Source organism: Loxodonta africana, chromosome 21 (genome assembly GCF_030014295.1).
Source record: "Loxodonta africana isolate mLoxAfr1 chromosome 21, mLoxAfr1.hap2, whole genome shotgun sequence".
Lineage (NCBI taxonomy): Eukaryota > Metazoa > Chordata > Mammalia > Proboscidea > Elephantidae > Loxodonta > Loxodonta africana.
The window spans coordinates 18,605,230-18,617,833 of NC_087362.1; the positions used below are offsets into that span (position 1 = coordinate 18,605,230).

At 41.7% G+C, this 12,604-nt stretch overlaps 1 protein-coding gene across 1 annotated transcript in view; it reads left to right on the top strand.

Moving 5' to 3' along the window:
• The window catches only part of SH3RF1 (SH3 domain containing ring finger 1), a 206,222-nt gene that overhangs the window by 176,868 nt on the left and 16,750 nt on the right, over nucleotides 1-12,604 (top strand). Inside the window, exons 7-9 of the mRNA XM_023554974.2 lie at nucleotides 698-868; nucleotides 3,434-3,693; nucleotides 4,554-4,915. Coding sequence (XP_023410742.2) covers nucleotides 698-868; nucleotides 3,434-3,693; nucleotides 4,554-4,915 — 793 coding nt within the window. The remainder of the gene's footprint in view (nucleotides 1-697; nucleotides 869-3,433; nucleotides 3,694-4,553; nucleotides 4,916-12,604) is intronic.

The window sequence follows — 12,604 nt, forward strand, 5'->3', positions numbered from 1 at the left end:
TTACTAATGGCAGAAAATACAGCTGAATTTTTGTGGGTCCTTCATTGTGTGGGTTTATACCTTGAACTGCTCAGAGCAGCACTGGTAGAAACTTCAGGTGAGTGTTGCCTGCCAGGTTTCCACATGTACTTGGGTATTTTCGGGTGGTTTTGCACTCTTCATGATCTAGACCCTCTTTTCCTTTGACTTCTTCAAATTCAGTATCTTTCCTGGTCGAGCACACAAAGTAGGGGTAGCCCAAGCCTCTAGGTTTGGTGCGTGTGTGGAAGACAGCTTGCTGTGCTTCCCAGTGGGATTTTATACCATATGTCCTCATTTGGGGCTACTTCCCAAGCCTAACAAGTGCCATTTGAAGAGCCCAGTTTTCCCAGTGGGTATCTAATCTCCAGGAGCAAGTTAGGCACTCTCAGAAGCTGTATTAATTCTTCCACACCACTTGAATACCATTTGGTGGGCTAGTCACTTTCACACTGGGAGGACCAGGCCCAGCAGTTCTTAATCACAAAGCATTCTGCTTTTAAATGTAGCCTGCCAAAACTTTCAGTGGAGAATCACCAATGCTATTTACAGGTTAAAGCGTTATACTTTCTGTCTACATTTGTAGGAAATAGGAAGACTTTGGACCAAGGAAAATTTTCGAGCATCTTGGGGTTTGTCTGTTGCTCAGCCTGAAATCAGATATTCTTTTCTCTTCTAGATATGTCGCTATATATCCTTACACTCCCCGGAAAGAGGATGAACTGGAGCTGAGAAAAGGGGAGATGTTTTTAGTATTTGAACGCTGCCAGGATGGCTGGTTCAAAGGGACATCAATGCATACCAGCAAGATTGGGGTTTTCCCTGGCAATTATGTGGCACCAGTCACAAGGTATGGTATTGAATAAATGGTTTACTAAACTCCGAACAGAGAAGCTTTGTTTTTTTCCATGGTTTTCAGCCTGTCCAGATTCCGTCTCACATTATAATTGCCTCTGTTACATATCCACAGGTTTTTAAGTCCATATTTCTGTCTGCTAAAATCACTTCTAACTCTAAAATTTTTAGCTGACTTTTCACATGGATATATGTGAAATTGTAGATTTCCATCAACAAATATAGTAGGTTTTAAGTTATTTGCTTTAATTTGTATGTGACTCAACTACAACATCTTTTGGGCAGAAAATAAAGAGCATAGTGTTTAATATAAACAAAAGCTATATTATTAGAACTTATATGTGTATGTAGTGCTTACTACATGCTGTGGAGGCAGATTTCCAAATGCATTGCACATATTAACTCTTAGTCTTAAATGACTCATGGATATAGGTGCTATTTTTAGTAGATGGGGAAGTTGAGGCACAGAGAGAGCTTGCCTGAGAAGTGTTCAAACGCATGTGATCTGGCTATATAGTATAGCTTGCAATTAATTTCTAGGGTCCTGGTAATTTCTAGAATATGATCAGAAATAAGATTTCTGCTCAGCTGAGTACGATTTTGCTTCCCGGAGGACACTTGGCAAGTCTGGGAAATGGTTGTCACAATTTGGGGAGGGGAGAAGACTCTACTGGCTTCTAGTGGGTAGAGGCCAGGGATGCTGCTAACATCTTAAAATGCACAGGACAGTCCCCCACAAAAATAATTATTCAGCCCAAAATGTCAGTAGTACTGAGGTTCAGAGCCTTGTTATAGATGGTAAGAGGTAAGAGCTTTAGATACACAAAACTTACTTTATCTAAAGGTAGTCCACCCTCTGGTCACTGAGGAAAGTAGCCTTGGAGACTGAATGAAATGACTTATAATGGCATCAACTTGGAGAGGTCTCTAGTTTTTGACCACTGGGGCACTCAACAAATGGTCCAGGTTTAACTGTGTTAAATCATTCCTCAAACCCCCTGATTTTAAACAACTGGCTTAATGAACTGACATGTTTGTCAGCTGTTGGCCTTGATTTATGGGTTGGCCAGCAGCCTAATCAAATGAAAATCCCTATTGTTGCAGATGGTGACAGAATGTTAGCTTTAATTTGACTTGCAGATTTTTATTCAATATAAACCTACTTTGCTGTCTATGGTAAGTTCTACATTCAGGAACCAGCCCATCCAGAAATTGGCAGTTAGACCTTCCCTGGTGCAAAAAAAAAAAAACCCTGAGGGAAATAAACCAAAAAACAACAACAAAAATGAAGTTAATGAAGGAAAACATATTCATAAGATTCAAAAACGAATTATTAAAATTCTCACTGCTTGTTTGCCTCTGGAGAGAGGCGTATTTCCAGTAAATTCTCTGATATTCATCATAGTAAAGAATAAGGATGCTCAGGTTAATTAAGTATTCCATTTAGTAGAAAGTTACTCTATGCCAAATTATAGTTCAAATGATTTGGAATATCAAAAAATATATTTTACAAAACTACACCAAGAATAATTAAACTCAAGCAACGAATATTTGTTTAGCATTTGCTATACACCTATAACTGGGCAAATCCTGGAGGAATAGAAAAGAGCCATCTTCACCCTGGTCCTGACTTCCAGGAACTTATATTTTTACCAAGCCACCAGTATTTCATAAGTAATTTACTAAAAGATAATACACTACATTTTGTAATCAAGAACCAAAGTATAAATGGTATGTGGAACATAGAAACAGAAAGAAGGAAGAAACCCACATGAGATAGAGTAGAAATAGAATGTCTTTGGTCTTAGCTGTAGGTAAAACCCAAAAAATCCAAACCCATAGCCATTGAGTTGATTCCAACTCCTGGTGACCCCACGTGTCGTAGAGTAGAACTGAACTCTGTAGGGTTTTCTGGGCTATAGTTTTTATGAAAGCGGATCACCAGGCCTTTTTTCCACGGTGCTGCTGGGTGTGTTTGAATTGCCAACTTTTCAGTTAGTAGCTGAAAGCAAACTCAGGGAGCCTTAGGAAAAGCTATCTTGAAATGATGAGACTTGTGCTGGATCTTGAAACGTAAATGAGATTAACGTAGGTCAAGAAAAGCTAGAAAGAAGATTCCAAGAGTGTGTGTATATGTATGTGTGTCTTTGTATGTAGGACCAAGTAAGCAGAAGGGAAGAAAGCACAAGGGAAGCTCTAGAAATGTGGACTTTATAACAAATCTAACTTCGTCTGTAGGTGAAGCAAGAGAATCCAGGGCCTTGAAAGTCAGAGATACTTGGCCTTGGTATGGAAAGCTAAACTCAGTAACTATATTCTTGAGCAGAGTATGATGTGTGATTCTTGGGTGACTCAGAAAACATTTCAAGACCTTTCTGTGCCGCAGTGCCATTATTACTTTGAATTTGCTATTCTTAAACTTCATAAAAATAATTTCATTCATTTTTTTTCAAATGTTCTGTCTCTAACGCTCTGAGTCATTATTTGTCTTGCATTTAATTGTTCTGTCTCCCATTTTGCTGATGAATTGGGCTTTCCGTCTGTATTTCTGTCTTGACAGGGCAGTGACAAATGCTTCCCAAGCTAAAATCCCCGTGTCTACTGCTGGCCAGACAAGTCGGGGGGTGACCATGGTCAGTCCTTCCACAGCAGGAGCGCCTACCCAGAAGCTCCAGGGAAACGGTGTGGCCGGGAGTTCCAGTGTCGTCCCCACAGCTGTGGTGTCGGCAGCTCACATCCAGACGAGTCCTCAGGCCAAGGCCTTGCTGCACATGGCTGGGCAGATGACCGTCAACCAGGCGCGCAATGCTGTGAGGACAGGTGAGGAGGATAGCGGGCTGGAACGTGTCAGGAGAAGGGCTTGCCTGCCTGCTATCCCGTCTTCCGTGACAGATGTTTAGGAAAGCAGATGTAACATTAAAATGACGAATAACATTAGGAAATAGAAGCTGACAGTCTACTCAGCGGCACTTCATACAGTTTATCTGGGCTAATACCGCCCTGCTCGTTAACTCAAGCCAGATCTACGGATCAGAAGCCTGAAAGAAATTAGGCTGGTCCAAAGAATGTCAATAGTACTTGAGGATGTGACCTCTGGAATTGAGATCATAGGATCTCAAATCTTACCACTATTAGCTGCGTGGGTACTGTGTGATACTGTGCTAACCAGGGCACTGACTATTATTGATGAACTTAGTCACAAGGCTATTTTCAACCCAGTGGGAGCTTAAACACGTATCCAGTGTCTTAGATAACAATTGTGAGACGCACTAAAGGCTTATGAATTCTATCAGAAAAAAAAAAGAAGGAAAATAGCTAATAAAAAAAGGAGAACATAAAGAGAACTGAGGCGGACCTGGTTTGACACGGTTAGGTACCATCAGAAATGGGCAGTGTCTCCAATGCTGTAGAAAGTCTTTTTCCCTGCCTCAAGGGCCTCAGGCATATAGCTGAGCTCCCAGGCACTCAACAGACTCAGGGTCGAATCTGGAAGGAGAATAGTATCTAGGGACCCAGCTGAGATTAAGTGCTTTTAAACCACCATACATCCATTTTTTATTGTAATAAATGCAATAGCAGCCTTTTATGATGAGCTGATGCCATGCAGTGACTCAGGTATTGGTGAGTAGCATTTATTAGAAAATTGAATTTTGCTCTCTGCCCCTCCTGCCATCTCCTAGTTGCAGCACACAACCAAGAACGTCCTACAGCAGCTGTGACGCCCATCCAGGTGCAGAACGCTACCTGCCTGGGCCCCGCATCTGTGGGCCTGCCCCACCATCCCTTGGCCTCCCAGCAACTTCAGCCTTCAATGGCAGGCCCCAGTGCCCATGTTGCTGCCGTCAGTATCAGCCGAGCCAGTGTGCCCCTGGCCTGTGCCGCAGCTGCTTCACTGACCTCCCCAGGCATCACCACTGCTTCTCTGGAGGCCGAGCCCAGTGGCAGGACAGTGACCATTCTCCCTGGACTTCCCACATCTCCTGACAGTGTTTCATCAGCTTGTGGGAGCAGCTCAGCCATGAAACCAGACAAGGATAGTAAGGTAAGACCAACTTTCTGTTTTTCCCTTTGTCTTGTGTATCACGTTGTTGTTAGCTTCCCTTGAGCTGGTCCCCAACTAATGGCGACCCCGTGCACAGTGGAATGAAACACTGCACCATCCCCATGATCAGTTGCGGATCTGACCTTTGTGATCCATACAGTTTCACTGGCAGATTTTCAGAAGTAGATTGCCAGGCCTTTCTTCCTAGCCTGTCTTAGTCTGGAAGCCCCATTGAAACCTGTTCAGCACATAGCAACACGCAAGCCTCCACTGACAGACGGGTGCACTGGAGTGTTCTACCACTGAACCACGAGTGCTTGCCCATAGCTCATCCTGTGTCATAGTTTTGCTAATGAAAACTCATTGTTCAACAGTCCTTTAAGTGCCTTCCAGGCAGGTCACTGTCAGGTTCTGGGAATGTGACCGGGAGCCGGGGCGGGGGGAGTAAACTCAGGTACCACCCCTAGCCTCTTCCCCAGCTCTCAGTTTAAATACCCATGGATTGCCAGGCCTCTGTTGGATGGTAGGAGAAACCACAATAAATGAGAAATAGTCACTTCCCCTCAGGCAGACTGTAATCTGGTAGAGGAATTTTTTTTCTCCCTTAGTTACTCATTCTTTCATCATTTTGCTGTTCTTAATTCTTTCTGTTCAGTCAGTTTTATTTCTTGTTAGCAGTTCTGTAAAAAAAAATACTTAATCTATGAGGAGTTGAAACTGTTGAACAAAAGTGTTATTTATGGATGTGATCACATTTGATTATAATGAGCATGGATTCTTGAGAGAAAGTTATTCTCTTGATTTGAAATATAGGGAAAAATTATTTTCTAAATCCAGATATTTAAAAAAAAAATTCTCATTCGGGGCTAAATTTCGAAGAAAATATAAAGGGAATACTATTTGAAAGACTAACTTGTGGTTGAGTTTGGGGGTAGGTCGTGAGAGACAGGGAAAATTGATAGTGATTAACTGTGAGTAGAAATGGAAGAGATGATAATAAGGCCTGGATAAACCCAGAACCTGTTGCCATCGAGTGGATTCCAACTCATAGTGACCCGATAGGACAGAGTAGAGCTGTCTCATAGGGTTTCCAAGGAGTGGCTGGTGGATTCGAACTGCCGACTTTTTGGTTAGCAGCCAAATGTTTAACCACTACTCCAGCATGGCTCCAAGGTCTGGATACCTGTATTACAATCATGACTTTGTCACAGCATTTCATTCATTTCCCTTACAGCTATAGCCCAGTTCTGGAAAGCTCTAGGTAATCATAAACTCTTAGCCACCTGGTTGAGTGGTAATGTATGTGGCTCTATTTAAACAGCTAGGTAAGCCTGTAAACAGGAGTTTATAAGGAAATAAACTTTACAGGCTAATAAAAAGTTAATATTTAATTGCTGGGGTAACATGAGAGTTTTTGAAAAAGATTAGTATCTGTTCAGTGTTTATAATTAACTGCATTAAGCTGGTACCCAAGTTGACATTTTCAACTTGGCTAGTATCTTTAAAAGAATGATTTTTATAGTGTAGATTTTAAAATTTGGGGACAGTGTATCTCAGGGCGTTTTGTTACTGATGAGAACAGGGACTCTTCAGTCCCTGCCTTCCTCCCAGTGCAGAATCTGTTCAGTCTCTGAGACCAAATAATGCCCTGTCCCCAAATTTATCCATCCCCTAGTCCTTGGAGGCTGTGAGTATATTACCTTCCAGAGCAAAGCAGGAGGCCTGATGGTGCAGTGATTAAGCACTCTGCTGCAGTTCAAACCCACCAGCCACTCCTCAAGAGAAAGATGTGGCAGTCTGCTTGTGTAAAGGTTTACAGCCTTAGAAACCCTATAGGGCAGTTCTACTCTGTCCTGTAGGGTCACTATGAGTAGAAATCAACTCAACAGCAGTGGGTCCATAGCAAAAGGGACTTCGCAGATTTGATTAAGTTAAGGATCTTGAGATGGGAAAATTATCCTGGATTATCTGGGTGAGCCCAAGGTAATCACAAGGGTCTTCATAAAAGAAAGATGGGTTAGACTCAGAGAAGGAGATGTGATGTAGGAAGCAGAGCTTGGAGTGAGGCAAGGCAGGGGCCACGAGCCAAGGAATGCTGGTGGTCTCTAGAAGCTAGAAGAGGCAAGGAAATCGATTCTCCCCAAGATCCTTCAGAAGGAACGCAGCCCTGCCAGTACCTTTTAGGACTTGATTTTACCACTAAGTTTGTGCTAATTTGTTACAGCAGTGATAGGAAACTAATATGAGACCTTAAGGGTCATCTCATTGAATACTCATCCCTGACAAATGTCCACTGGCCTCTGCTTGGACATCTCATTGACCCCGAGTGCCATAGCTTCGGGTCATCCTATGCCATCTTCAGAGAGCTCTAACTCTGGAAGTTTATTAAGCACATATCTGTCTGTACCTTCCGACCTTGTTTTGGGGGACCACATAGAAAATGTCATTCAGTGTTCTATGTCATGCCTCTTGAAGTATTTATAGGGTTGTCCCTTTGCATATTGTTTTTTAAGCCTGCACACTTGATTTTTTAAATTTTTAACCTACTCCTCTTGTCACAGATTTTAAATTTTCCTTTTCTAAAGCTACTACCTCATTTAATGTTCCAAGTCCACTAAGGAGACGTTTCCTGGTTGATATAAATGCAGCGATTCCATGATTGTCGTCACTCAGACAGTCATGAATCCTCATGTCTAGACTGTCACTTGGCCCACATTTCTCTATCACATCCACAAGGTATCAGGAGGAACTTGTCAGATGCCATATTGAAACATCTTCCACACCCTCCCATCCAAATACTTCCTTCAATTACCCCATTATTTCTGCTATTATTTATTCTTAGCAGGCTTCTCCTGGAGGAGCTCCTGCTCAGTATCTCGTTCTCTTTCCTAAGTGCTCATAAAATTTTCGTTTAGCACTCTCCCTAGAGCCTCTGTTTAGAATTTTCCAGACAGCCTGCAAAGTTCATTGCTGTCTTCTTTTTGAAAATCAGGGGTACATGTGCCTTGTTTGGCCTTGAGTGAACCTTGACCCCACATTCATCAGGATCTCTCAAAGGTTTTTGATTGCATTAAAAATTAATAAATTGTTGAGGTGAAATTCATAAAATTAACCATTTTAAAGTGCATAATTCAGTGGCATTTACAATCTATGCAACCACCACTTCTAATTCCAAAACGTTCCCTTCTACTGATTATGTTTTGACCGTTAATTCGCTCTGGACCCTGGAGTGAGACAAGCCTGTTGAGAGTAGTCATATGGTCCCTAAATTTCAGTCCCTTGACTATTTCCCTCTCCTTAAGGTTTGTTCTTCCCTTCCAGTCTGAAGATTATTCTCACCTTTCTTCTTATTGGCTGTGAACCACCGTCCACCCCAAACAGCAGGTCTATGCCTTTCTTGTTCTTCTTATTTCAAACATAACTTTAAAACAGCCTTTTTTTGGTCTTTAGCATTTTTGCAAGTTTAAGCTCATTCCGATCTTTAGCCTTCTTGAACTGCTGTGGCCCGTGTTACGTTCTTTGTTATGGGCCCTTCTCATGATCTTTTTTGTACCTGCCCTTTAAAAATTTGAGCCCATTAGGCTGCTCCCTGGGGGATCACATCAGTGCCTTGAGATGCCTCCAAGTTTTCATCTCCTGGAATAATTTGCAATTGTATGGTTAGAATTTCATGTTTGAAAGCCCTCCCATTCCTCTTGAAGCATCTTTGCTTTTGAGTTTCAGGTCATGCATATATTTTCTTTGAACTTTTAAAATCAGTCCTTTTAAACATTCAAGTTCAAATCTGACTACAGTCAACTTCTCTTTGAATGCTTTCTTCCAAGTTCACAGTGTTCCTGATTTACCAGCCAGACCTCTCCATCCCTTGTCTGGTCTCTCCCTTCCCCGAGCTCAGCTTTCTGTGAGGTGAAATTATCAGCCAGTCAAGGGAAAATGTATCAGAGATTCTAGTTTTAAGCTGAGACTTCCAGCAAATACCTAGGTAGTTGACAACGCCCTGATTATTTCTGTCTTCCCCCCCACTTTTGTGATCAGCATCATTCATTTGCCATAACTTACCAGGCGGTGCATGGCCTATCTCCCAATGGTACCGTGTCTATTGCCCTGGTGTTCCACGCAGGATTATGACTTTTCAATGCACACCCAGGATTCCTGCGCCTCCTCTCTTACCTGGGCTATTCCTTTTGAACAATATTTTAGTTGAAAGTCCTGTCTCACAAAGTCCCAGGGGTTTCCAGAGGCTGGTTTTGTCCCTGGCCTAAAATCTCTAGCTAACTTTGGTACCTGCCCTCTGTGCTTTGAAAAATAGGCACCTGAGACTCTCTGTAGTGTATTTTAAAACATCATCTCAGTTATTTCTTGTTTGAAATCCTGGACCTTTCTATAATTGTTGTTATTCTTTCAGTACGATCGCTGATACCTTCTACAGCTACCAGTTGAACAACTTTATCTGGACATGTTTTAACTTGATACTCAGTTCAGAGGCTTCATTATGTGATCATCTAGTTTCCAGGCAAACGTGTTTCCCAATCCTTACGAGATACTCAAATTTTTTTGTATATGAATATATAATCTTTTTATTGTGTTTCCTTATTATAAAACATTTTCGATTATACATATTTATTTAGAAGCTGTAAAAAATTCAGAAATCCAAAAAGAAAATATAAGAATGACCCGAAATTTTAAAGAAAAGCACTATTAATACTATGGTGTATATATATATTTTCCCCCAATGTGCCAAAATGCTATTTTGTTTTATATGTTATCTTGGTATATGAGCTTTCATCAAACAGCCGAGTCCTTTTCTTCAGTACCAATTATGGAACTGACTGTTCCCAAGGCTCTAACCCTCACTTCAGAAAAAGAAACAACCCCTTGGGCCCCTCTCTTCCCAAGTGCTTCCATTTCCTCCTCATAACTGCAGAGCATTTAGACATGTTTTTTGAGTCTCCCCACCGCTGTCATTTATTCTCATACAAATCCACATGAGGGGGTGTTGGTTGGCACGCTCACATGATATCCTAGCTATGTTCCTGAAAAATAGCCTTCCTACCCAAAAACCAAAACCAAACCCACTGCTGTCGAGTCAGTTCTGACTCATTGTGACCCTATTGGACAGAGTAGAACTGCCCCACAGGGTTTCTAAGGAGCACCTGGTGGATTTGAAGTGCCGACCTTTTGGTTAGCAGCCATAGCTCTTAATCACTGCGCCACCAGGGTTTCCACCTTCTACCAGTAGAGCTCAAAAGGTCAATGTTTTGTAAACGTTCACTTAAAGCTCAATTAAAATTATTTAAAAAAAAAAAAAAAAGGTCAACATTCAATGCCTCCAGTCCCCCATCCCAAAGTCTCAGTTGATTCTCTCCCTTGAGGAGCCAACCACAGGCTTTCTTCAGTCAGCTAATGTTTGAAGACCTTTGTTATTATTCTTGATTTCCTTAAACAGAGGGTCCTATCCAGTTTTTAAACACCCATTTTCTTCTATTGTGAACACTCATCCTGAAGTCCTTGTTGTTAGGTGTCATTAAGTCAATTCCAAATCGTAGCGATTCGTAGAACTGCCCCGTAGGGTTTTCTTGGCTGTAATCTTTACGGTCTTACTCCCACAGAGCCACTGAGTGTGTTGAATCGCCAACTTTTTGGTTAGCAGCTGAGCTGTTAATCATTGAGCCACCACGGCTCCTTCTTGAAGCCCCTATTGATAATTTTTTTTTGCCCACATGACTTTCCTTCCTCCCAGTTCTTATTTTCCTATCAGAACAAGATACTCTGTGTGCTTCACCATGTAATTTTCTTAAGGAAAAGCCTACCTCCCTGTTCAGCTGTCATGGTCATTGTTCCTGCCCCTGCCAGCAGCTGGGCTGTGGACCAGATATTGACCGTGTACATCTGGCACTCAGAGTTCAGCCCTGAGCAACCATTATGCTCTACAGCTGTAAGGTAAAGGTAGGCATCTGCTCTTATTATTCCCCAGAGTAGATGTGCTTATAGAAATGTTGCCTGTGTTGAACTGAAGGAAGAGAAGAACATGGTCCGTGAGCTTGGTTCAAATCCCACTTCCACACATTACTAGTCATGTGATCCTAGGCAAGCTTAGAGGTGATGAAAATAATACTGATTTCCATCTTTTCAGGTTGGTGTGAGGAATAAATACGGAAACCCGGGTGGAAGCATTGAACAAGGTTCTTTAGCCCAGTTTTTAACCATCTCTCTAGAACACTCTTCTCCCCAGTTTTGACATGGCTCTTCCCTCCCTCTGTGCACTTCCTTCAAGAAGCCTTTGCTGACCTCCAGTCTCACACAGCACACAGCCACTCTCTCTTGCCTTACTCTGCTTATTTTTCTTCAGAGAGGATTTTTGTATCTCTGCTGAAGAGTGTGAACTTGTTCGCTGTTGTATTCCCAAAGCCTGGCACATAGCTGGGGTCATATTAAACCCAAAAGAAACAAACCCACTGCCGTTGAGTCGATTCTGACTCATAGCAACCCTGTAGGGTTTCCGAGGCTGTAAATCTCTACGGAAGCAGATTGCCACATCTTTCTGGGGTCATATTAGACACTGAGAATATATTTGTTGAACAAATGAGTGATTGTTAGACAATCATATGAATTATGTTTTTGAGATTCCTCACCTAAGAATGACTAATTGTTGGAGGCTGAATGATATAGACCCAGGAAGACTATTTCTCTTTTGCCAATGTCTTTATACACCAGAGGTCAAGCAAAGACAGAAATAAAGAGAAAAACTTAGTACATATAATGTTGTTAATTGTGGGTTGCTCAAATAAGATATATTTTGACTTTGGAAGGAACTCTGACTTGAGTTTCCCATACTGTACCTGTCCTCTGTTACATGACTAGTAGAAAGTTATTAAATTGATGTTCAGAAATTATTTTTATATGTAAAAATTACTCTTTCCAGTTACCATTTTCCTATTCAAATTGTTCTGTTTCTTATATGAGATGTTGCTTTAAATCATTAAGTCTTCAGAGGAGAAAATTATGGCTGTAAAAACATTATTTCATCTAGGAATAACTTCTTGGAACACCCAAAGGAGAATTATTATCAAGGTTTCTGTTGAAAGGTGTGCCTGTTTTTCATGCATGCTAGCCTTACATTTTAAAAATTGCTTTGCTCTCTGTTAATTCATCTGTAGTTTTCATTTCTGCTGTTGAATTTAGAGAAAACAAAGGTGCCCTTAGGTGATAAGTGTTTGAGCTTGCAAAATTATCTCTCTCAAGTGGCACATTGTTCTGATAACATAGAAAACATCAGCTATGAAAATCACATCTCCTTGGAAAAAGAACGGCATCTTTTTTCTTTGAACACCCTCACCCCCACTCTCACCCCCTACCCCCGCACCCTGCCAGGATGCCTAATCAGCTGCCTTCTGCTCCGTGAGTAGTCAGCATAGGGTGATGATGATAACCCATCCCTTAGAAGCCATTAAGGCAAGCTGTATTTAATGTGTTTAATCATTCTAGAGGAACCAAGTCATCTTTCATCTTAATCACTTTAGAGCCGTTCCTTGAGCACCATCCTGTTAGCTGATATTTTTCTGAGTGCCCAGAACTGAGCTTTTAAGAAATAGCTTGAGCTGTGACCTGCTGAGATGGTAATTTATCAATGGACTTGATGCCCCCGGTGAGCCTGTGGGAGTCCAGGGATCAGAGAGTGTGTTGTTAAAT